The sequence below is a fragment of the Acinonyx jubatus genome, chromosome A2, assembly GCF_027475565.1.
Source record: "Acinonyx jubatus isolate Ajub_Pintada_27869175 chromosome A2, VMU_Ajub_asm_v1.0, whole genome shotgun sequence".
In the NCBI taxonomy this organism is placed as follows: Eukaryota; Metazoa; Chordata; class Mammalia; order Carnivora; family Felidae; genus Acinonyx; species Acinonyx jubatus.
In genome coordinates, this window is record NC_069383.1 from 70147738 (window position 1) to 70174631 (window position 26894).

The following is a 26894-nucleotide window of genomic DNA, read 5'->3' on the forward strand; positions in this document are numbered from 1 at the left end:
AGGAGTTGAAGCACTGGAATGGAAATCCATTGTTAGCCAACACTGTCATAACTATTTTAATAAGAAGGTACTGTTTGATACCGAGTTGTAAAAGGGTAAATAGGAATTCACTTCACAAGTAGAAGGAAGGCTATCTTAGAAGAAACAGCACATCAAAATCTTGGAGGTGTAAGCAAAACCACGCGATCTAGAGAACTCTAAGTGTGGCTAAAAGGCAGGATGCACTCCAGAGGGCGGATGATGGGAATAGAGATGTTGATGTTGGTAGGGGTAGATCTTTGAGGGCTCCATAAGCCAGGGTGATATGTTTGGCCTTTATTCTGGAAGGAATGGATGCTATTATAATCCATCAGATTTTCACCAGTACCTAACATCACACCTGGAAGACATTAGAAATTAAAACAATAGGGGTGCCTGGGTGGCTCAGTCAGTTGAGCGTCCCGACTTTGGCTTAAGTCATGATCCCCCGGTTTGTTCGTTTGAGCCCCGCTTTGGGCTCTGTGCTGGCAACTCAGAGCCTGGAGCCTGCTTGGGATTCTGTGTCTCCCCCTCTCTGCCCTTACCCCGCTCACACTCTGTCTCTCTCTGTCTCTCAAAGGTGAATAAACATTGAAAAAAAAAAAAGAAATTAAAACAATAACAAAAGCAATATTGACATTGAATGGGAATTAACACTATAAAAACTAAATGGATATAAAAGCTAGTAAGGTTTCCCTGTCATATGCAACAAAATCAGAATTATAATGGCAGTCAGTGGCAAGAGAGTCCTACTATAGTTTTATACCCTGATGCCTCAGGAGCTTAGATTTCTAATTTAACTTATTAATTCCATAAGGGTTTAGTGGTAGTGACCAGAGCAGCATCATAGGAGCTACTAAATGGAATTGCCAGGAGCTTGTACAGGTCCTGAATGGCATGTTTTCTATCTGGTGTAAACTCTCAGGGGATCACATGCTTTGAGTTTTTCTCCAAAGTTTTAATCAGCCATGGACTGTGGATATGAACTTCTGTGTTGGCAAAGAGAAGGTGTTTCTTCTTTTGAATTGAAGTTTGAATTAATACGACTTTCCAGTGACTTCTATCAAAAATCTCCTTCCAGTAGACAATGTAGATATAAGATACAGAAATAGAACATATAAGTATCTACATAGATATATATGTAGTTATAAGAAAAAGGTTATTTTGAGTTACTGTCAAAATATTTTTTTAAAATTTTCGGTAAAGTTATATAGGTTATTTACCTAAAATAATGTCAAATGTCATTTTTTTAGTTGGAAAACACTAAAGGAATTCCATTTAAATGAAAGAGCAAAACAAGAGTGAACCCCTCCATCACATTTATTACAGAATATATTAGAAATCCTAGCCATTGCAGTAAAGAAAGAAAAAAGACCATTAAATCTGTAAGTATTTAAGGGAAGAAATAGAATACTCAATGATATAAATAGTCTATAGACTATTAAAATTTTAAGAAAGCCTAGGAGTAAACTATAGGATCAATATGAAAAATCTGGTTCTGTTTCTATACATGAAACACAAGTATTGAGAAAATATATGTTTTAAAAAGATACCATTTATAATAACAGCAAAAATTGTAAGGCACTTAGAATAAATATAACACAAGGTGTGCAAAATCTATATGGAGAAATTTATAAAACCTAATTGATACTAAGATTATATAAGTGAGAAGGTAGTCCATTCAGTGACAGGAAGACTCAAAATCATGAAGGCATCATTTCCCCCCTAATTGATCTATAGATTCAATGCCATTCCAAGAAAAATTGCAATAGGTTTTTTTCATGAAACTAATGTCAACTAATTCTAAAATTTATAAAGAAGATAAATTTTAGTGCCAAGAACAATCAAGGCACTCCTAAAGAAAAAAAATAGAGGGGAGGAAGGTTTCTTTCCCTTCCAGATATCAAGATTTATTATAAATCGCTAGTAATTGTGATAAGGTTGTATTGATATAGGGATAGACACATTAACCAATTAATAGAATGGAGAGCCCAGAAACGGATACATCTACATAAGGAACAATGATATACGTCTGAAGAGATGGTACCACAGCTGACTGGGGGAAAGGATGTCAGTGAATGGTGCTCAGAGAATTGGTTAGCCATATGGCAAACACAAAATTAAATTCTTACTTCATAAGAAATACAAAACTTGAGTTTAGATAGTTTAAGGATTTAAATATGAGAAGCAAAAATTTTAAACTGTTATATGAAAAGGTTGAAGAATATCTTTCTGAGTTTGGGGTAGGGAAGGATTTCTTAAACAATACCTACACATTTTTACTTAAGAGAAAAGACTGATAAATTTTACTGTGCTACACTTGTCAACTGGTGTTCATCAAAATCGTTAAAAAATAGGCAGCCCACAAACTGGGAGAAGATATTTTAAAAATATATAGCTGACTAATGATATGTATCTAAATTATTAAAAAGGACTTGGTAATAAGAAAAAAACATGAAAATAAGTAATAAGGCATGAACAGACATCTCACTAAAGAGGAGACACAAATGACAATTAGGTAAAGAAACTTACTCTGATCAGTAATGAAAAATGTTCAGATTAAGACCACAATGAGAATTTTACCCTTGGTAAAAGTCACTGAGGGTGGATATGGGGATTAGATAAGCACTTTGGAAAACAGTATTGAATATTTCACATAGATGAGTGTCACTGTACCCTATAATCCTATAGTCCCACTTCTAGGCATATACCCAAAAGAAACACTTGCAAATGTCCACTGGAGGTGTGGCCAATCATGCTTATTGAACGATGTTTGTATAGCAAAACACTGGAAACGCACAGAGCAATGGAGACCCAAAAGCCTGTCGGCAAGAGAATAGATAACAAAAGTCTATGAGAAGAATAGAGAAATAAATTGTGGAGTTTTCATTCAGTGAATTAAAAAAAAAATTTTTTTAAGTAGAGTGGACACACAGTGTTACATAGTTTCAGGTGTACAACATAGTGACTTGATAACTCTCTAGTTATGCAATGCTCACCACAAGTGTAACTACCATCTGTCACCATACAACTCTATTATAATATTATTGAATGTTTACAGCAACAATGAATGTAAGCTTGCCCAGCAACATGGACAAATGTTTTAAACATAATGTTGAATGAAACAACCAGCCCCAGAAGACTACATATAGTTAAACACTGTTATAGAACTCGGAAACAAGCAAACTAACATATTTTAAGCATACATGCATTTATAATAAGGCTATATTTAAAAACGAATGGGATGATAAACGTAAAATTCAAAATGGCTACTGCTGGTTGCAGAGAGGGATGGGAGAGAAACACATGTCTTGAGCCAGGATTCTCAAGGGTTCATGATGTTCTCACTCATACCTTACTACTAACATAATGTTACCAATATGTATCAAATAATATGCTAAAAAGGTAATGATGAAAATTTAGCATATCTTTCATTTAACACAAGTAGTGATTTATCTGTAAATAACATATCTATATTTGTGTATAGTAACACATTTACAGTATTTTAAAATATTCTATTAACATAGTCAAAAAGAGGTTTGCATATCTTAAGCTAATATTTAAACATATAAACCCACTGATTAATTTATTCATTAGGTATTTGTTAAGCATCTAAAATAGATCAGCTGCTGTTCTAGAAATAGGGGATCAAAAAAGCCTGAACGCATGCATACCTCTCTGCTATGAAGGGCTTCACATCATCATGAGAAGTAAAATTTGAGAACGTTAAAATGTTACTTTATTTAAATACCTCATTAGAAGTGATAGACTGCATTCTGTTATAGCTGTTAAAATTAAACATTTAATATAAATTCAGATAAAATTCTCTCCCTGATTTATGAAAGGTCCTTCATTCTCTTCAGTAGCCTGTGACTTAAAAAAAAAGTATTAGAATTTATGAAATTTATAATAATGAAATTTGTGATAATTATGGGAAGGTTAGCCATAAAAAATCTTGCCACGAACTTGAAAATGTCTGATCTTTCTGAGTTTTAGCTTTGAGATACTCTAACAAATAGTAGAAAATTGATACTTTTTTTTCCCATTGAGAACATGATTAAGTTATTTCACAGGGTAAACTTTTAAAATCCTCAAGTCTTTTTTGCATTTTTTCATTTGCTTCTTTGTAAGCAATAGTTCCTAACTTATTTTAATGACTCGTCTTAATTTTAGTGTCCCGTGGGAAACTTGTTGATTATGTGTCCCAACAGACAGCAACAAGGAAGTCATTAAACCCAACAGAAATTTGACAAATTGGGGACAGAGAAATCCTTTTAACTTCGTGCAATAATATGCTTTTCAGAATATGTACTGTCAAATAGTGTTAAAGGTTTGGACTTACTTATTCCAAAATTCTTTTTTTTATTGTTCTCTCAAATAATATTTCTGGTGAGTGTAATTTCTTTCCTTTAAAGCTTACATATGATGCTATAACAGTCTTGGATATTTATTTTTAAATGAGCCAGATTGTTCTTTTCGTTTGAGTCAGTTTTGTCCTGCTCTTTTTGTCTCAATGTGCACTACAGCTTGTCACTGCCAGAAGGCTAGTGCTGGGATTCTAAGACGATTGCACAATCATTTGTTGTTTTTGAGGTACTGCACACCTGTCTGAATGATTTAATATCTGTTATAAAGTTAATTATTCCTTAATTTTTGAGGCCCTATCTTGTTGTTGGCCTTTGCTTTGTTTGGTGTTTGCACTGGCCATTTCGCGGTTGACTTTGATGTAAGTTCATTGGCTCTGCAAATGTTTACTAATATTTGACTCTACAAAGGGATTGATTTGTGTTTTTGAGCATGTGCCATAAGCTTTACAGACTATGATCCTTATTATTCTTCTGCTCCCATTGGGAGATACGAGGTCCAAGGGGTTATTCATGCATTTTTTTGACTGGTTGGTGTGCAGTTTATTACTGAATACAAAGAACACAGAGATGTGCTTTTTTTCAAAGTGTACTTTTTAGTATAATCCTTAAGCTCCATTTAAAAGTGCAAAAATACATTGTTTTGGCTTTTTTGAAATCTTAGACCGGCACTGGTAAGTAATTTCTAATGGTTAATCCATTTACTAATGATGCATCTTCGTTGGTACTAGCACTTAATGGTGTTCTATAAAAGGGTCTTTCCGATTTTAACTTTTTGTTTTTGCATGTTAAATAGACTTGACTAATTATTTATTTTCCCATAACATTGCTAAAAGCTCTGAGTCGTTATTGCCCGGAGAAGGCACATTTTGTAAGTATATAAACAAATAACGAAAATGGAAAGAACGACAATTTGTTTTCATTTCGTCCTTAATGAATTTCATTTCCCAAATAACATTTCACTTCTTTAATATGATTTTCTTTTTCTAACAGATAACTGCCTACAATAGGCGTACCTTTGAGACTGCAAGGCATAATTTGATAATTAATATAATGTCAGCAGAAGGTAGGTACGAAGGATATGTTGCTGATTGTTTTCTTATTTACCAGAAGTATTTCATTATGTTTTATATCTATGTAAAACACAATTCAAGATTTTAAGGTACCACATACCTAATGTTACCAATAAAGTAGTAAAGTGTAGAAAAGAAAGTGAAGCAATATTTAACTGGTTATAAAATATTATGATGTGTGATGATGCTGAAAAGCTGAAAAGCTGAAAAGCTCAGAATAGGGGGCCACATGGGCCACTTATCTCTCCAAGCCTTGGTTTCATCATCTGTAAAATGAGACTAAGACCAGCATTTCTCTCCCAAGTCTGGGGTAAGGAAGGAGTCTCTGAGTTAAGGATTGAAATGTACTTACCATGGGGCTGAGCTCAGAGTGTACAGTCAGTAATTATTAGGTAGTTTTATTACTTTACTTTAAAACTGATCATAGGTAGTGGTTTAATTGTGTGTGAAGATGGAGAGTTGTTGATGGGAAAACACTGGAGTTTGGGTCACAGTCTCCTTCCTAAATAGCAAATCACGCATTGCTAGAGCCTATCAGCAATTTGGAGTTACATATAGTCACATTGTAAGTTACTCCCAAGGATTTGGAAGGTTAGGGACACAGGAAATATTCTAAGAGTTGCACTCTCAAGTATTCTGACCCTTTTCTGGCATTCAGTTGGGAAAAAATTCATGCCACTAAAAACTTTGTAGTTAAAATTTGTAAATCATGGGATACTCCTCTCTATGCTAGATATCATTTATGAGGGTAACAGAAGAACTGACACAGCATTTTTACCCATAAAATTAGTAAAAGCAATTGTGCATCTTAAATAGGGAGTTCATAGTTCTATTTACCAGTACAATTAAATGAGCAAAGAAAATATTTTATTAGAACCTACTAATTTGCAATTCTTGATAATTGAATTGAAAAATACCTCTACACTATTTGAAAGAAAGCAATATTTATAGAATTGATGCTGCAAAACATAATTGGGGAGATTGCTTAAAGATTTTGAACCCCTATACGTGAGTTTTTTCCTACGTGTTTTAGCAGTGTCAATTGCACACAACAGTGTGCTAGTTTAAAACTTAACGTGACTTTCATATATGAAAGGCAAGTTCAAATGCCAGTTCTGTGGGCCTGGACAGAAGATTCCCTGTCCCCTTTTCTACTTCCCAAGGGCTTTTGGTAGGTATTCCTGTTTGGATCCGGAAGACTTTTGCAATTGTAATTGGATGCTCGCATCCAGTCTAAGCTATCCTTATAGAATTGAAATACCATTAATGGTCAGAATAATCACAAAATTCCCTTTCTCCTTGGGAATTCATCAGTGTAGTGATGTAGTTACATTACAGTGGGCTTGGACCACTAACCTCACCATTATGCTCCCAGAGGGGCTCCTCTTTCTCAGGTGCAGAAGTCCCTACAGATTGAAAGACAGTCTGGTATACAGTTTGAACTTCCTCCTCAAGTCTGGTCTCAGGACTGGTGGATACAGAATACACGGGCATCCGTCCTCTATGTGTTTGATATGTAGAGACCTATGCTCAAGCAGATACATCTGTAGGATTGAAAGTTGGCTTTACAGGCTATTTATTTTATTTAATGTATATTTATTTTAGAGAGAGAGCATGAGCAGGGGAGGGACAGAGAGAGAGGGAGACAGAGAATCCCTAGCAGGCTCCGCACTGTCAGTACAGAGCCTGACACAGGTCTCAAGCGCACGAACTGTGAGATCATGACCTGAGCCAAAATCAGGAGTCGGATGCTTAACCAACGAGCCACCCAGGTGCCCCTGTATTGGGGGTTTTAAAGGTGTGTTGGTGAAGGAGGAAGAGTAGATAGATTTTGGAAGCCTCCACTTTTATTTTGGGCGGAGCTGCCCCACTGTCTTTTACATAGGGTTCAGTGGCCCCAAACTGTGAAAACCAGTGAACCAAATAGCATGCGTTTATCCTCACTGGTCTCGATGGAGTGCATGTGGGCCCTAGGATGTACATCTTTGAGCAGGGCCTACACACGTGCCGTGTCTCCCAGATAAGGTTAGGAAGAGAAATAGCAGGAGTCGCATATCAGGATAATCATGCTCAGTCTGACTCTCTGCCCAGCTGTCTCCTCCTCTGAGAGACCTAATGGGAAATTAGTCATGTAGAATCACAGAGCTTGGAGCTGAAGGAGAGTACATAGAGTGATTCTCTAAATTGGGTCTAGTGCCTCAGGGGCCTGCCACCAATTTGTTGGCCTGCCGTTCCCTTGGCCTCTGTGATGTCCAAATATAGCAGGCATGGGATTTCCCCAAAGTTAGAAAGCTCCTATGACTCATCTTTGGAAGGTCTGGCAGTAGCTCTTGGCTCGGTGGACAGCAGGCAGCTGCAGGACCCAGAGCCTCCAAGGGGTGTGGCGGCAGTGGGTCTCAGAAAGGAGCCACGAAACAGGGTCACGTGGATTAGGAAAAACCAAGTAACAGTTCTCCAAAAAGTGGCATTGATAATAAGAAAAATGTTTTGCACGCTTTTTTGGAAAAGTGGATATAAAAACACGGAGTAAAATTAATGGATGATAGACTTCTAGCACACTCAAAAACTATATTTGGTATTATTTATAAATATTATTTATTGCCAAGAAACTGTTCTTCATGACATATTTATGCATGGCTGTTTTTCACTATGGAGAAAAATGTGGCATGATTAAACTACTGTTTATCTGTATAAAACAGGAAATGTATCTGTATAAAACAGGAAACTTATCTACATAAAATAGAATAAATAAATCATATTTTAGAAGATTGCAGATGGGCTATACATCAAGCAAATCTAACAAAATCACAAGCAGAATAAATGGCAGTGTAGAAGATGAATAAAGAACCTTCCGTGATTAGAGCCTCAAAAAACTCAGTCTTTAGGAAGAGACACCATAGTCTAGAAAACCCCCTTGAAAATTCTAAAGCCTGAACATCTTCCCTGAACATCTTCCCCTGAACATCTTCCCCTGAACATCTTCCTCTGGCTTCAAATATCTTTTAATATTAAAGAGGCTTCATAAGAAGTGAGGTCATCAAGATTTCAGTTATTTATTGTGTAATTTTTAGTTTTTATTTAATTATTGAGTAAGAGTGGAATACTTAACAGATGTATGAGTTTTAATGAAGTAAATCAGAGAATATATGTAGTGTAATTACTACTGAGGACTTTAAATGTGTATATAGTCCAGAAACAATTTCTTTTCCTTCTAAGGGGAGAATTCAGGTAAACAGCTTGTTCATATTATTTATAATAATTGCTAAAGTTTACTATTTTATAAGTTCTTACTCTATGCTAGGAGCTCCACTGAGCACTTTATATACACGGTCTCCTTTAGCTTAGATAAAAAATATATGAGGCAAGTTCAAATGATGGCAAAATTCTGGGCCTCTCTAAAGATCATTTTCCCCTTCTGACAATCCAGAGCAAGTACCTACTCACCCCCTGGTCGTGAGTATTAAATGTGATAATTCACCGCAGTCCCTTAGCTTGGCCTACCTCATAGTAAGTATTCCCAAAAAAGTAGCCTTTATTACTACAGAAATATTATTAAACATAAAAAGCTATTCTTTATCTTAATTTTTTTAAGTAGGCTCCATGTCTAACATGGGGCTTGAGCTCATGACCCTGAGATGGAGTTGAATGCTCTATTGACTGAGCCAGCCTGGCACCCCAAAACTATTCTTTATCTTAACAGAACAATCTGAATATAGGAAATGATGTTTTTTAATTCAAGAGTAACATTTGAGGAACTGAAATACAGTTGACCCTTGAACAATGCAGGGGTTAGGGTGCTGACCCTTGAGCAGTTGAAAATCTGGCTCCCAAAAGACATAACTAGTAATAGCTAATAGCTTACTGTTGACCAGAAGTCTTACCAATGATAACATAAATAAGTCTATTATACATATTTTATATGTTATATGTATTATATACTGTATTCTTACCATAAAGTGAGCTACAGAAAATGTTGTTGAAAAAATCATAAGAGAAGATACATTTACAGTACTCACTATATAAAAAAAATCCACATGTAAGTGGACCTGTGTAGCTCAAACTCATGTTGCTCAAGAGTCAACTGTAAATTTTATTTATTTCTATCTATTCTACTTAGTTACACTGAAAGTCTGAATTGGACATTGGCTACTTAAAAATATTAATTTAAAAATTTTTAGAGGGAAATTTTGATGAGATGTTGAAAAGGAAAAAAGCTAAGTGAATCTCTAACAACATGAGGTAGGGAATTTTGTGAGAAATTTAAAATATAATTCCCTAGAATATTTAATTATGGAGTGATCAAAAGAGAAATTACTATGGTTTCGGATTTCTGTTTGAAAATATAACCAGTATTTATTTTAGTAAAAGTAATGTTTCAGCATGCTCTAAAAAGATCAGGAATACGCAAATTAAAATTATGGTATTTCAAATTATATGTAAATAACTCACAAACAATTACAGATATTTTGTAACATCTCTATTTGGAAAGAACATTGCTCTGTGCTTCAACCCTGTCCTCTGTTCAAATGGGCAGTGAAGTACATAGGGTTGTAATGATTAAATAAGACCATGTACTTGAAAAAGATCTGTCGATTTTAAAACACTACAAATACAAAATATTATTCCTACCCACGTAGAGTTTTCTGGAAATGCTCCTTCCATATTGGCAGGGGAGGAGACTGGCAAGTCACTGGGAAATTTGAGGCAGGTGTGGCATTTTTATCTTTTTTGGTCAGATCCTACAATTACAAATTGCCCTGCTATCCCTTGGATTTGATTACATTGTAGGTAAAATTCTGTGTCAGATGTATGTTATGTTTTTAGATATGTCCTCCGTTATGCAGAAAGTCTTTAAAGTCAATATTAGTATTATTCCCCAAAGCCAGGATTATGACAGAAATCAACAAATCTCAAATTGTTCATCTGTTTCTCTTTCGAAAGACTATTTTATTAAAGATACACATATCCTTTTTCACCAAAATTAGACTTCCCGTTACCATATCAAGCAGAATTCTTCATTAAAAATATGAATGTAGAAGAAATGTTGGCCAGCGAGGTTCTTGGAGACTTTCTTGGGGCAGTGAAAAATGTGTGGCAGCCAGAGCGTCTGAACGCCATAAACATCACGTCAGCCCTAGACCGGGGCGGCAGGGTCCCACTGCCCATTAATGACATGAAGGAGGGGTAAGTAGACCTTTATCTCATTGCCTTAAATATGCATTGTTAAATATGGTGATCTTATCAAACTTATTATAGATAAAGGATGGCCTATTGCATTCTTTTTAATAAGTAGGTATTATACAGATATGAAAACACTAGCAATTTTCTATATTGACAAAGAGGTTACATTAATGGTTCTTTATATCTGATGTTCCAGGTCCTGTGAATTCTAATTGTAGATCAGGATCAGCATCATAAATTATAGCACTAAGTCTTTTGTACCTTCCATAGAGGAGCTGAGTATTTAGGGTCCTGAATTTCAAAGGAAATTGATGCCCCAGTTATCAGCTGCAGGACACTCAGACTGCTGTAACTTTATTCTAGGAAACTATTTCTTCGCTTTAACATTCTTTCCACCATGTGTCGGTGATGGATAGCTGGAATGGATTTGAAACCTATTCCTAAAGCCTGGCCTTGTCACTCATAAGCTCGGTGACATTGGGCAAAATGCAGCACTCCTCTGTGCCTCGGTTTCCCCATTTGCTCCAATGGGCATTGTACTCTTTCTTCCTTCAGAGTTGTTATAGTGTCTAATGAGAGTGCATTTGAGAGGGATTCGTCTATTGTCATGCCTTGCAAACGATGACTTATACCTGTATAGTTTAAGAAACACTTTTTATGCCTGGATAAATTGAAAGGATTGAATGTCAACATCAAATCAAATTTGGTCTTTAGTTTTTAACCTGTAGGTTGAAGCGGATCTACCTTTTTTTTTAAAACCATTCTATAAATATACGAGATATGGAATAAATCACAGTTTATATAGCATATGCCTTTCCAACTCCTCCTTTATCCATATTCATGGTAACATTTTTATACAGGTGATATCTGGAATTAACTAAAATACCTGGATTAATAAGAATTAAATTTAAGGGCAGCTTTAACAGAGAACTTTGTTGGAAATAAGGGAAGAGATCACAAATAGACACAGATGAAGTATGGGAGAGTAGGTAGAAGGGGGATAAGGGATAAGCAGTGAGCTGTGAAGTCCAACTTACAAATTTCAGAATTAAATTGTAGCTTGTATGTTACAGTAATGGATTTTGAAGTCAGTCAAGCACACATAGAAGTGCTTTGAGAAAAATAGCTGCTTTATCTCTTTATCTGTTGGTTGGCTTTCTATATGAAACCATAATTTTAGAGCTTAATTTTTTTTTACTTCAGAGTTCCAGCATGATTCTGTTTCCCACTGAGTATTTAAAGTAGAACCATGGAAAATGATGAACAGAGAATCTTCCCTGAAAACATTCTCCAAAGCTGGAGTCTTTTCAACAGTTTCTTAAAGTGATGTGTTTGCAATGATTGTTAAAACAATGACCACAAGATGTTAGAGGAAGCAACCTGAAAAACAGGCATTGGTAGGGTTTTCCCTGGTTGTGCTTTCTTCTGGGCTCACTCTTCCATAATCGGTAGTGCAGGCCCCGCCCACAGAGGCTCTTTTAGAAACAACGACCCTAAATTGAACTGAACTATCTAAACCAAACGCTGACAAAAAAAAAAAAAAAAAAAAAAAAAAAAAAAAAAAATGGTGCTTCTCAACCATGTCTAGCCTAAGAATTGCCAGTAGAGCTTTAATAAAAATATGGATAGGTTCCTGGCTCCTGCTTCCCCTTAGAGATTCTGAGTCTTGGAGTCTAGGGCTGGGCCTGAGCATGTGATTCTAAATTAAGAACAGAATTTTTGTCCTATAAGTACTTGTTAGAGAATTCAGTCATTAGCTGACTGACCCCCTAGCACCTGCTAGAGGGAGGCATGTGCTGTCAGATATTTGAGAGAGTCAGTCCCATGGCATTTATTTGGACCCTGTTGTCTCAGATCCCTTCCCAACTTGAAATGCTTTCCATGAGTTTTAATTTAATGTTAAGCCATAACCTTTACAAAGTATTCATATGATAAGTCTTCTAAAATAGCATTTCTATAAATTGTATGCAATGCCAACTCTACTACTCCAGTGTCCCTATATGAACACCAGTGAAACAAGATCATACTTGAGTATCATTCCAGAAGAAAAAATTGTCCCTGGAATGATTTTGCGTATCTTCTTTAGTTGTTATATAATGCCTTGGTAACACAAATAATTTTTTACCCTGTTGCCTGAAACTTAGAAATAAATCCTATGCTTGACTAACTCCTCTCTTGTGCTGTTCTTCCTTTTTGCTGATGTAAGAATCATAATTCTTAATTTACCTAATAAACTTTTTGCCTCCGTACTTTCTTTTGAAAGTAACCTGGGCTATAAATCCCTTTTAAAAGTGAAATTTTGAAAAGTTCAAGAAGTAAGGTCAGTATAGCAAAAGAATTCCATCCCTTTCTTTTTTTTAAAACTTATTTTACATTTATTTAGTTTTTGAGAGAAAGAGAAAGGGAGCATGAGTGGAGGAGGGGCAGAGAGCAAGGGAGACACAGAATCTGAAACAGGCTCCAGGCTCTGAGCTGTCAGCACAGAGACCGATGCGGGGCTCGAGGTCACAGACCGAGAATTCGTGACCTGAGCTGAAGTCAGATGCTTTACCAACTGAGACACCTGGGCGTCCCAGTCCCTTTCTGTTTTAAGATTTTATTTAAAGATGTAGTCATATACTTCTGAAGTATTAATTGAGCACCTGATAAATGAGTTCTGCTTAATATTTAGTAGCAAAAGTCTCAGACTGTTAAACATACACACAAATGATATCTCCATGAAACTATTTCCTATTACTCATGGCAGCCACAATCTGCTAATGGCAAGCTTTTCCATATTTGATAGATGGAGTCAGATAAACAGCAGATGAATAAAAGTTCTCCGCAGTAGACCCATCAGAGGAAACCCACTGCCCTTCTGCAGCCCCAAGTGCTGTTAAATGTCAATCACCAAGACCCCCCTCTGCAGCATCCTGGCTCCTCATCCTTCCTGATGTACATTTGTGCACCTCTCGAGGCTCACTGACAGCTTTCAAACTTCTCCTAACGCTAGCAGAAAACAATTACAAAGATTTACTTCAAAGTAAATAAGCTCCTGCGAAGGAAGGCTGAGCCTCCTGAAAAGATTTTGTTTCCCTTGCCAGACCCATAACCCCGGGCAACTGTGCTGGCTCTGGGTGTGGTCTCGCTGCTGCTTTTGCTCCTGATAGGGAGCCAGAGGCTAAGGACTTGTGGGTGCATTTAGCCTGGGATAAAGCTCGTGGAAAGAGAAGTGGGTTCATATTTCATTCTAGGCATGGCATAGCTGCCAGCCCGGGATGAGTGATGTGGTGTAAATGGCGGCTATGAAGGGAATGATGGGGTGTGAGGATTAAAGAATATACTCACTTTTCATAAGAGATTGTCAAACCCACCACTATTTCCTCTGGTTACCAAAGCATGTGGATCTAGCCTCAATCAGCAACAGAGAATCCTAGTTTATTCGTTAGACAATCTCACAAAATACTCCCTCTAATTAATTGTTTGCTTTCTGCCCTATGAAGGCCTCAGTGAGAAGTTACACTTGGGGAAGAGAATGTAAGTCAGTGGCTGCCAAATACTGCTCTGATGCAAGGTCATGATCCTGGGCCAGTCTGTAGTGCTCTGCTGACTTTGTCCCCGTGTTTTCTGATTTATGAGATTGTCCTTTATTCTTAAGTAACGTGCCTCCTACATTTTTGGTGCAAACATTCTTTTGTGGAATGATGCTGATAACCTGATGGGAAATTCTAAAATAGAGCCTTAGTAATGTAAAAATTGGAAGTCCATAAATCTATTTTTGTAAGTATAAGTCAGTATAGCTATATGCCTAAAGTCTGTTCGGGGTGCCTGGGTGTCTCAGTTGGTTAAGCGTTTGACTTTGGCTCAGTCCGTGAGTTCGAGCCCCGCATCAGGCTCTGGAGTGCCTGGAGCATGCTTCGGATTCTGCGTCTCCTTCTCTCTCTCTGCCCCTCCTCACTCACACACTGTCTGTCTCTCTCTCAAAAATAAATAAACATTAAAGATTTTTCTAAGTCTATTCTACGTTCCACATATAGATTCATTTTTTCTTTTGTAGTTAAACACTAAGTATTTGTATTCAGGAACTATATTAATCTTTAATGTACAGTGATTTTAAAAAAATCTACGCTCACAATCTAGTAGGAACCAGGTGAGTAATCAGATAATTAGAAAACAGTGTCATACACACCACTGCTGAGATATTCACAGATAGTGTATTTCCTTCACTTCAGCTCCATGCCTGGAAAGGGTTCATAGAGGAGGGGGAAGCATGATCGCAGTTTAAAATACAAATTAACCTGCCCCCAAAAATAGCAAAGAGGGATTCTAGATAGAGGGGTCAGCTTGAGCAAAAGCCTTCAGGTAGGAGAAACCCTGATGGATTTGGCAACCTATTTCAAATGGATTTGGGGGACAGGGATCCAGAAGTGGTAGTTTCCAAGGAGGCAAAACCCAGACTGGATAAAGCCCTGTATACCAAGAAAAATTGTTTCTGTTTTATCCTGAAGCATTAGGGACATTTGCAAAATATAACACATGGTGAAGAGTGGTAGAGTAGACTGAACCCGAATGCCTCCCTTCTGCACGCAGGACAGTCTCCCCCCAACACACAGAACTAGAAGGGTCTGACCCTTCAGTGTGTGCCAGTTCCCTCTTCTGATAATTTATTCTTTCTCCAATGGAGAGGAGCAAGTGAACAGTAGAACAGAGTCTGGAAGTGCCCTTTATTGTATTTCTTATTCTGTATTACATCTTTTATTTAGTTTAATTTATCCTTTATTGTTCATCTTATTTTTTGATTGATTGGTTGCAGATATGCACAGAACAAAGACATGGTGTGGGGGACAGAGGCAGGAATCATAGTGCATTTTCTTTTAAGAGCTCAAGTTCCCAGGCAACATGTAACATGTGGACACATTCTTCCCTAAACTCTCTTTTATTTCCTATTTTATTTACACAAAATAAAGAATAAGGCACCTTCGTTTCTTGGACAAATAGGTAAAGTATGCATTCATTGGATCCATTTAGCTAACAGAAATCTGGCTGAAAAAGGCAGAGTTTGGGCTTAATTTTTTTTTTTAACCTGTTACTTGGTTTAAAACAGTGTATGTGTAAAGGCACAGTGAATATGTTCTACCTCAAGGGAAATTGAGTTGTTCAAACTGGAAGAAAAGATTCCTTTAGAAGGAACAAATTCCTTCCGTGTAAATCAATTCTCAAGATTCTGAGGTTTTGGTAACCTTGCTTGAGAGTCTTATACTTGACAATATGTTACCATCTCAGCTGTTTACACATTTTAAAGCTTGAAAACACGTGACTGAGGCCGTAAAGGTGTAATGATCTTTTTTGTTTCACTTCGTAAAAATTTTGTTTCTGCATATCAAAAAGTGAGCCGAAAGGAAAACAGATTATGAAAAATGTAATTTTAGCATGTATAGCATAGAGTTATTATTCATGGCCTTATACTAAATTTTTTTTTTGTAAAAAGCCAACATGTTGAAGCTTACAGGCTCTGCAAAGGAAACAATAAATACACATTTTCTGGACCTGCAAGGCAAATCTAACATCTCTTTCTCTCAAGCATGACATTTGTAGTCTGTTTGCATTTTATTTATTAACTTATTTATTTTTCCACTATTGATATTTAATCGACATGTAACACTGTACAGGTTTAAGGTGTACAGCATTATGATTTGATGTATGTATATATTGCAATATGATTACCATAATAAATTTAGTTAACATCCGTCACCTCACTTAGTAAGAAGGTTTTTTTTCTTGTGATGAGAAAGAACTCATAAGATCTACTCTCTTAGCAACTTTCAAATAAGCAGTTGCCTGTGTTTTAAAACTGGTATAATGCTTTTTATTCATTCATTTGTTCTGCAAAGAGGCTCCCTGAGGACAGTGAGAAAGACTGGGTTCAAGGAGAATCATTAAGGGGCTGTTGCTCCACGGTCTGTGGAAAGTGATGGTGATCAGAAGTAGGGTTGTAACAGTCAGATGGAACAAAGAGGACAGGTGTATGGGAGAGTTCTTTCAGGGTAAATGTCAGAGACTGATGATGGATTGAATATGTGGAAAGAAGGACAGGAGTCAAAGATGATGGTGCTTGAGCATCTGGCCATGCCAATCATCGAGAGAGAAGAAGATGGAAAAGGAGGAACAGGTGGAGGTGGGGTGGGGTGACGATGAGCTCAGTTCGGAACATATTAAGTCTGTGAAGCTTATGGATCATCCAAGTAGAGATGAAAGTAATTTGGCAGTATGTGTCAACTGTCATAAAAATGTTTCTACTTCTAGGCATCTCTTTTAAGATAGTAACATTAAAGAATATGCACAGAGATAGTCTTTGCAATATTATTTATAAAATCAAAACTTTGGAAGCAACTTACATGTCCGACTCTGAAACAATTGTTGAATAAATCATGTGCACTTAAAAAATATATTGCCATAAATCTATAATTATAAAGCCCGTACAATGTGGAAAATGCTTATGATGCATTAAGGAAAAAAAGCAGGGTGCAAAATTATATTTTAGAGATGATTGCAGTTAGGTTAAAATGTATGCATTTGAAAAATACTCTGCAAGGTACATTGGAAAATGAAAATAGTTATCTTGGTAATATAAATTAATTCTGTTTTTTTATCCCAGTTCTTATGTAATGTTTTTATATTGCTTTTATAATTTGAGGGAAAAACATTTCAAAGCACCGAAAACTTATGCCCATTTATGTTATCTTGGATTAGTTTAAACTCTTACCAATTATAAATGCAAATCAATGTCATGTTAAAGCAAGTTAACAGTTATAAAAACACTCATTTTATTTCTGTATTTATAAGTACATTTCATAATTATTAAGGAGAAATAAGATCTTGGCCAAGCAGTTAGTAAGGGAATAGAAATTGGCTTTTTATAAGCTTAAAAGTAAGAACTTGTTTTAAATAGAATATATTTATAATTACTGATCATCTGAATACTCCACAGTGGTTTCTTCTACCTACTTTTGTACAGAATTTTTGATTTTTATTTTCATCTTTAATTTTAGCCCATTATATACTATTTGTCTCCCAAAGGCACCATGGTTTTTAAAAAATGTTCCTTCAGATGAATCTTAAGTCCAAATATAAATTTGACACAAAGAGCAACCAAATGAGTTTGTATAATCAAATTCTGGGGCACAGTTGTCAACTCAGGGTGTGAGTTTGTACTTCCATTGACACAGCTTTGAATTTTTGTGCTGCACTTTCATTTAATTTCATTCCTAAAAATAACAGCTTTTTTGAGACGTAATTCACACACTGGGCAACTCACCTATTTAAAACATACAACTCAGGGCCACTGGGTAGTTCAGTCGGTTAAGCATCCACCTCTTGATTTTGGCTCAGGTCATGACTTCATGGTTCGCAAGTTTGAGCCCCACATCAGGCTCTGCTCTGACAGCACAGAGCCTGATTCACATTCTCTTCCTCTCTCTCTCTCTCTCTCTCTCTGTCCTCCCTCACTTGTACTCTCTCTTTCTCAAAATACATAAACATTTAAAAATAAAACCTATAACTCAATGGATTTTAGCTTATTCACAAAGTTGTATAATCATTACCACAATCAATTTTAGAACATTTTCATCATCCTAACACCTTCCTTCCAGACCCATTGGCAACCACTTACTACCACCACCAGCCCCAGCCCTGGGCAACCGCTATTTACTTGATATCTTTAGAACTTTTCCTATTGTGGACATTTCATATGAATGGGATCATGTAATATGTGGTCTTTCGTGACTGGCTTCTTTCACTTATCCACAATATTGTGTTCAGGATTCATCCATGTTGTAGCCTGTAACAGTACTTTGTTTCTTTTTATGGTTGAGTAATATTCTGTTGTATGAATATTCCACTTTTTATCCATTCATCAATGAGCATTTGGATTGTTCCTCTTGACTACTGTGAATAACGTTGCTATGAACATTCGTGTGCAAATGTTTGTTACAAGAGATCTATTTTCGTTTCTCTTAGGGTATATACTTAGGAGTGGAATTTCTGGATCATATGGTAACTCTGTATTCAACCTTTTGAGGAACTTCAAGACTATTTTTCAGAGTGGTTGCACTATTTTACATTACCACCAGCAGAGTGGGAGAGTTCCAATTTCTCCACATCCTTACCAGCACTTATTATCTGTGTTTTTATTAGAGCCATCCTAATGGATGTGAAGCATTATCTTATTGTGCTTTTGATTTCTATTTTGCTGAGGACTAATGATGTTGGGCATCTTTTCATGCACTTATTGGACATTTGTATACTTCTTTGGAGAAATGTCTATTCAGATCCCTTGCCATTTTTGTTTTTATTTTAAAAAACATTTACTTCTTTTGAGAGAGAGAGAGAGAGAGCATGAGTGGGGGAGAAGGGCAGGGTGAGAGAGAAGAGAGAGAATCCCTAGCAGGCTCTGCACTGTCAGCATGGAGCCTAACATGGGACTTGATCCCACGATTGTGAGATCATGACCTAAGCCAAAATCAAGAGTCTGATTTTTTTTAAATTTTTAAAAATGTTTTATTTATCTTTAAGATGGACAGAGCATGAGTGGGGATGGGGCAGAGAGAGAGGGAGACACAGAATCCAAAGCAGACTTCAGGCTCCAAGCTGTCAGCACAGAGCCCGATGCAGGGCTCGAACTCACGAACCATGAGATCATGACCTGAGCCAAAGTCTGATGCTCAACTGACTGAGCCACCCAGGCACCCCAAGAGTCCGATGTTTAACCAGCTGAGCCATTCAGGCATCCCAAATCCCTTGCCATTTTTAAATTGGATTATATGTCTTTTTGTTATTGAGTTGTAAGAGTCCTTTATATATTGTAGATACAATTCCCTTATTAGATATATGATTTACAAATACGTTCTCTCATTTCATGGGTTGCCTTTTCACTTTCTTGATGGTGACCTTTGAAGCACGCAATTTTTAATTTTGATAAAGTCCAAATTATCTGATTTTTTTCTGTTATTACTTTTGGTGTCATATCTAAGAAACCACTGCCTAATCCAAGGTCATAAAAATGTATGACTTTTTCTTCTCAGAGTTTAATAGTTTTAGCTCTAACATTTAAGTCTCTGATCTGTTTTGAGTTTATTTTTTATATCATATGAGGAAAGGGTCCAACTTTATTCTTTTGTATGTGGATACCCTGTTGTACCAGTACCATTTGCTATGAAGATTATTCTTTCCTCCATTGAATTATCTTGGCACTTGTGACAAAAATCAGTTTACTAAATGTAAGAGTTTATTCTGGAACTCTGAATTTTATTCCATTGATCTACATGTCTGTCCTTATGCTAGATTACTATTGTTGATTGTTTTGATTACTGTTGGTTTGTAGTAAATTTTAAAATTGGTAATTGTGAGTCTTCCAACTTTGTTATTTTCTTTTAAGAATTTTTTATTTATTTATTTAGGCTCCTTGAATTTCCAGTATAAATTTTAGGGTTAGCTTGTCAATTTCTGTAAAGGGCTGGAATTTTGATGGGTTTATTTCATTTTATAAGTAGCTACAGCATTATCATTAGAAAAGGAAGTATTTATTTAGAGTAATTTCCTGGTTTTCTCTCTTCTTTTGAAAGACCTATGAGATGCCCTTTTCTCAAGCAGCTTCAAGATTATTTAAATGCTCTTGACACTATCCTCTCTCTCTCTCCGTGTCTCTCTTTGTGTGTGTGTGTGTGTGTGTGTGTGTGTGTGTGTGTGAAACTCTTATTGACCAATTAAGTAGAGTTTTTCCCCCTAATTGCTAAGATATGCACCAAGAAAATAGAGTTTGCTTGCTGAATTTGTGCTTATCAAATCATAGCTTTCTCTTAGATTGGCTTCTTGGATAAAAGAGTATAATAAGAAACTTAACAGTAGGGGTCTATGCAGTAGGAAAGCTGACAGAACTCTTATTTATTTATTATTTTTTATTTATTTATTTTATTATTTTAGCAATAGTGTTATTTCTAAATAATTTAAGAATAATTTTTAAATGTAAATAATCTATCAAACAGTAATCATGAGGTGACAGACACATGCTTACTTGGAATTAAAATAAATAGGATGAAAAAAAAATTTTTTTTTTAGAAATTAACACAGAATCAAGAGAGTATCTGGAACACCAAGGCACTCAGTAAATATTGGTTGAATAAAGGAAAGAATGGAAGGCAGCCCCTACATGAATCACTGTTTTTAAAGCCCAGGCCCCTACCTTAGGGATGATTCTAGATAATCCCTCAATTCAAAAGGATAAATCCTGCTTTCAGCGTAGATTGTTTTTCAGTGTTTCCAATTTTCTCAAAGGATAACCTGAGAGTTTCACATTTTTGCAGCGTTTATGTCATGGTTGGTGCCGATGTACCATTTTCTTCTTGTTTACGAGAAGTTGAAAATCCACAGAATCAATTGAGATGCAGTCAAGAAATGGAGCCTGTAATAACATGTGATAAAAAGTTTCGTACCCAATTTTACATTGACTGGTGCAAAATTTCATTGGTGAGTTTTTATTTTATTTCATTTTTGCAAATGTAATTATAAGTGATGTGCCTGGAGATAACATTTGACTGAAACCTGAATGGCTTTTGGGAACAAATCCTAGGTTTACTTTGTTAACACAATTGACTTCCCTTCACTTTAAGGATTTGGCAAGCTTGTTGACAGTGTATCCATTTAGGGAAGAGTATCTCCACTTTTGTCCTCAGTCTGCCGTTGATTAGTTGGGGCTACATTAGCTTGGCAGGTGGTCCCAATGATCCCCCCTGGACATCCAGGTGGCTGCTAAGTCAGAATAAATATGGAGTCTGTGTGACATATGAAGAAAGTCTCAAATATGCTGCCACTACCCACTTTGGAAGGAGAGACTATAGCACAATAATAAATCTGAAAATAAACCAATATTGTGCTATGAGTCAGTGTCCTAGAAATTCAAATTGTAGGGAGAGTTCAAGGAATAAGAAATAATTCCAAGTGTGCAAAATTAGAATCTTACCCACAGCCCCACAAATATTAAATATCTCTTTTTAAATTACCTTTTAATTAGCATTCTAAAAGACTAAAGAAAATGTAGGTAAGGTTTCCTCTACACTTGATATGTATAATATTTTATATAAAACTTGTATTTTTTTATCTTGCTTTCTGGAAGATAGGTAAGTTGTTTTACTTCTTTAGTGACCTTTAGATTTAACTTCTGTCAACTCTTGATGATTGGTGGTGAGTGAAGTCGATCTAAGTTTAAAGTTGACATTTGAACAAAGTTATTGACACATAAACACAACTGTCACTTCATGTCTTAGAGAACCGACTGCAGGCAACTTGCCCGGATCCAGTAAGGGAGAACATAGTATTCACATTGTAGCACTTAGCACCTGTGGCCCTTGGCCCTAGACTCCTCTTTGTATGTGGCTGTGTCTGAGGAAAATAAGTTTCTTTCTTTATCTTTTTAAGTCAAGTAAAATTATGAAGATGCTGTGGTTTACGTGTATTATAGGTAAATGTTGAATTTGCAGAGCAAGGGTGCCAGAGACGAAGAGGCCGCAATCATAACTTGAGGGGGTACTTGTAATCAAAGTCCGTGGATGGCAGGCCCCAGCAGTGCCATTTTACTTGTGGTCCTGCTGTAAATGGTTTCTGCTTAGGAATATTATCTAATTTCTAAAGGTTTAAAGATGACTTAGGCTTTGAAGATTTTAGTTTCTGTGGTAAGACTTTATATATGGCAATATTGGGATTTTCATTTTTTATTCTACATGCATTTATTTATATGTCACGTCTCATCCCAGAAGATTTCGGGAGGCTTAAATGAAATAATGCAACAATAAATATAATAAATAAGATATCAAAGAAATGGAAGATCAGGACCTGAACTTTATTAAAAAAAATAAGCTTAAGGTCAAGTTTGACAACAAGCTTCCTACATTGAAGATTGAAAGAGGAAATTCATCAGTTACTTAGTTCACTCCTTAAAGGAGGCAGACCATCAATTCTTTGGCAAAAAAAAAAAGTTTTTCTAGCACTGTGTTCTTCACAAAGTCGTTCAAGTGTTTTGTTTTGAGAGGATGCTGAGAAAAGCCACAAATCATTCTCCCCAGCATTTTTGGGGGAGGGGGAAGGGTGAGGGGAGCAAATGTAATGACGAAGTTCACATGAGTATTTTTAGAGTCCTGTAACAATTAAATGCAACTCCGTGAAAGCGGTTCAGTTAATGTGGAGGTAAATTAATATAGTGCAAATGTGCATTTTTTGATTATGGGATAGAATGTAGTAAAACTGTAGCATTAAATGAGTGACATGTGCCTTCGGCTATCTTTCCTAAAAGTTACTTCTGTCTGCTAGATGGCAGAAAGAAAGATCAAGATTGTAGTCACTTAGAAATTGTCTCTCATTTTGTCTTTTCTCTTTCATTAACCTTAGAAACCACACACACACCCCTGTTATCAGCTAGTTCATGGTTTGTTGGCATCTGCACTAGAGGTTTGTCACTAGGAGACAAGAAATGTACACAGTAGTGGGAACATACTTTGTTTTGGGGGAAGGAAACTAGGAAACAACATCTGCATACACACATAGCTTTATTACTTATGGATTCCCGTACATATGTCTATATGTTGTGGAAAGGACATAAAAACTAGGCCAACATAAACCCTTTGTTCCTTTTTTTAAATGATGATTTTTGAGAGAGACCACGTGAGTGGGGGAGGGGCAGAGAAAGCGGGAGACACAGAATCCGAGGCAGGCTCCAGGCTCTGAGCTGTCAGCTCGGAGCCCGACATGGGGCTTGAATTCGCTAACTGTGACCTCATGACCTGAGCTAAAGTCAAAGGCTTAACCGACTGAGCCACCCAGGCGCCCCAACCCTTAATTATTTTTGCTCATTACTTCTTCCTAGCTGCCATAAACAACTGCAAGTTCAAGATGATAAAGGAATTGGAAGAAATTGCTTTTGAGAAATGTGTCAAAGAATGTTTTGATATGTCTAGATCTTCAACTCTTGTCATGTTTGTAGCTATTAATTTGATGTGTAATTGTCTTCTTTTATATCAGGTTGATAAAACAAAGCAAGTGTCCACCTATCAGGAGGTGATTCGAGGAGAGGGGATTTTACCTGATGGTGGAGAGTACAAACCCCCTTCTGATTCTTTGAAAAGCAGAGACTATTACACGGATTTCCTAATTACACTGGCTGTGCCCTCGGCAGTAGCACTGGTCCTTTTTCTAATACTTGCTTATATCATGTGCTGCCGACGGGAAGGAGTGTGAGTACTTTAAAGCACTAATAAAAAATTATAGAGCCTACTAGGTTAACAACACATAAGATTCCATTAAAAGCCAAGTTTCATTTGGTTCATAAAACACTTTATAAATTAATTGAGATTGTGTTCAAGTCAAACTACAGTACTTTATTCCTTTAAAATGAATTAAAATAGCTTGAGTCTAGTAAATCAAATTAGGGGATATAATTACTTTATTCAACAATTATTAAGGCTAGATGTAAATTCATGCTGGCAAAACAGTCCCAAGAATAATTGAGGCTACTTCTTTTGGTTATATAAGCCATTTTGTGCAGAGACTGTGGGATCTACTGATATGGTGATTGCACTTTAAATAAATAGTCTTAGTTTGATCGGAAGTGATGGTCAGAATTCTTCTTGAAATTGTTCTGCTGTCAAATGGGTGGCACAATCTAAATGTTTAAGAAAATATGTATCTATACATATAAACCTAGGAGTAAATTAATGAAAATAAGAGTATAATTTGAGTAATGAGCGTTCACTTCATGAACAGTTAGCACTTTCAGGACATCTATGTCAATTAAAAGAATCTCCTGAGATTATCTAGACGTCAGGGTAACAAAGCAAAGGATAAAAAATTAATGAAGCAGCAAGTAACAGATTCTTCCATTTTTTACATGTAGCCTGATTTCATTATGTCATAGAATTTATTTCCAAGAGCTTGATTCTTAATCTCCATTTTTTTTCATTTTTCTGTGTGTTTCTCATCAGTATTCCATCTCTGTATGTGTACTCATCTAAGTAATGTCATCAACCTGGTGGCAAATGCTTCCTGGTTGCATTTAATAGTAACAATGTCAGCATTTCCACATCATGCAAGATCCCATGAACATATAGTCTTAATGTTCCAAATATCAATGCTATTATTTAATTCATAAATTTTGTTTTGTTTCTAGGGAAAAGAGAAACATGCAAACACCAGAGTAAGTGTCTTCTTTCCTGTTATTTTCTTTGTCATTTCTTTCACTTCTCAGTTGCTCATCATGCTCCATACATGTGTGTCATGCTTTTATTTTTTCATTTGTCATCGTTCACGGTTTATTTCATGAATGTGAAAGCTGCTTTCTAAATAGAGATATTTAGGAGGGGTAGAAACTAAAAAATAAAAAGGGTTTGAAAACTAAGACGACATAAGTAAAAATTAAACCTAAAATTTCAGATTCAGAATATTAACTTGCCATTTATATTATGTGATTTCCCAACCTGCATTTCTATAAACCAGATAACAGATGAAAAGGCCCTTCATACACGTTTTCCTGAATCTACAGTAATAACCTACCATAAAATGAAACTTCTGTGAGTATTTATAAATGCCCCATCAGAAGCAACAATATAAAAGCTATGGTAGTCTAATCTTAATCGTAGAAATTAAATAGAGCACTAGCTTGTTACTTAGGGCTGTGATATTAACAAAATGCTTTATAGCTTAGTTTAATGAAAGACACATTTATTTAAAAATTGATTTGCAACTTTCTGTGTTGCTGTGTTAAAAGTATGTGAAATGTACCTCTTTCAGAGATAACTTGTAGAATGCCCAAAAGTGCAATAATGCCTTGTTTTAAAAAGACGAAAAAAATTCACAACGTTTTTCAAATTTGAAGACCCATTGGACTAATATGTGATTTTAAACAGATGTTGTTTTATTTCTTTTTGATCTAGCATCCAGCTGGTCCATCATAGTGCTATTCAGAAATCTACCAAAGAACTTCGTGACATGTCCAAGAATAGAGAGATAGCATGGCCCCTGTCAACACTCCCTGTGTTCCACCCTGTGACTGGGGAAATCATACCCCCTCTGCACACGGACAGTTATGAGAGCACCAATATGCCTCTGATGCAAACACAGCAGTAAGTATCCGCTTGGTAGTATAATTATTAGTATGCATGAATATATCTACTTAATTTCTACAAAGACCAGAACTTTTCGCTTTGCATTTGTTTGTTTGTTTGTAACTCTAAGAGAAAATACCAATAGGACATTGATGGTATAGATCCTGACCCCACTGTGCTGACCCAAATATAAAGAATTACTTTCAGGAAATGCACTTTTCTTCTTCACTAATTGAAAGAAGATGACATCCACCTTAATAGTTAAGAAACTGACACTGCTAACAGACCAATCATGTTTGCTCAAAGATGAGTTAATTGTGAAAAGAGAAGCATATCCTAAAACATAACAAATTATTTTTTAGAGCTATTATTAGAATTATTGGGTTCTGTTAACCTATTTTTTTAAGTTTATTTATTTATTTTTGGAGAGAGAGAGTGCAAGCAGGGGAGGGGCAAGAGAGAGGGAGAGAGAGAATCTCAGGCAAGTTCCATGCTGTCAGTGCCAAAGTGGGGCTCAAACTCACAAACGTGAGATAGTGACCTGAGCCGAAATCAAGAGTCGGATGCTTAACTGAGCCACACAGTCACCCCGTTAACCCGTTTTTTAATGTTATTACCAGAGATCTATTTAATCTAATTTTTTTTGCCTCAGGGTATAAAAGGTTTTTACGTTGTTTCTTATGATATGCTTGTATATAAAAATGAGTCGTCCAATTTTGACTATAAGCATAATTTATTAGTGCCAACCTTTGTAGTACTGGAAGGACTATGATTAGAAAGCCTGGAAGAAACCTTTGTAAAGGGTACCTTTGGGGACAAGGGGTTAATTAAGGAAATTTCCCAGTTGCTCTTTGAGAACCCACCTTATATGCCAGAAGATCAATTTTGATATAAGGGGATTGTAGGTAAAATTGTAATTTATTTTTAACAACATGAGGTTCCTCTGTAAATTCAGTTTCCCAAGGAAGTCACAAGTTTGCTTTTGAGATCCTCCTCTTTTTCACTTTACTTTTGTGAATATAATATGATGGATATAGAGAAAAATCTACCTCCCTCTCCCCACATAAACCTTAGTGTATGATCAACAGGTAATACTGATTAAAGATTTCTCTGGGAACCATACTGGGTACAGTTTC

At 36.1% G+C, this 26894-nt stretch overlaps 1 protein-coding gene across 10 annotated transcripts in view; it reads left to right on the plus strand.

The window, feature by feature from the left end:
* The window catches only part of SGCE (sarcoglycan epsilon), a 68856-nt gene that overhangs the window by 30075 nt on the left and 11887 nt on the right, over positions 1-26894 (plus strand). For 6 of the 10 annotated variants that reach the window (XM_027071900.2, XM_027071905.2, XM_027071901.2 and 3 more), the window contains 6 exons: positions 5376-5448; positions 10441-10639; positions 20974-21136; positions 23681-23892; positions 24825-24851; positions 25588-25776. In XM_027071900.2, coding sequence (XP_026927701.1) covers positions 5376-5448; positions 10441-10639; positions 20974-21136; positions 23681-23892; positions 24825-24851; positions 25588-25776 — 863 coding nt within the window. The remainder of the gene's footprint in view (positions 1-5375; positions 5449-10440; positions 10640-20973; positions 21137-23680; positions 23893-24824; positions 24852-25587; positions 25777-26894) is intronic. The other 4 variants (XM_015066537.3, XM_027071902.2, XM_027071904.2 and 1 more) reach the window with 1 other exon arrangement.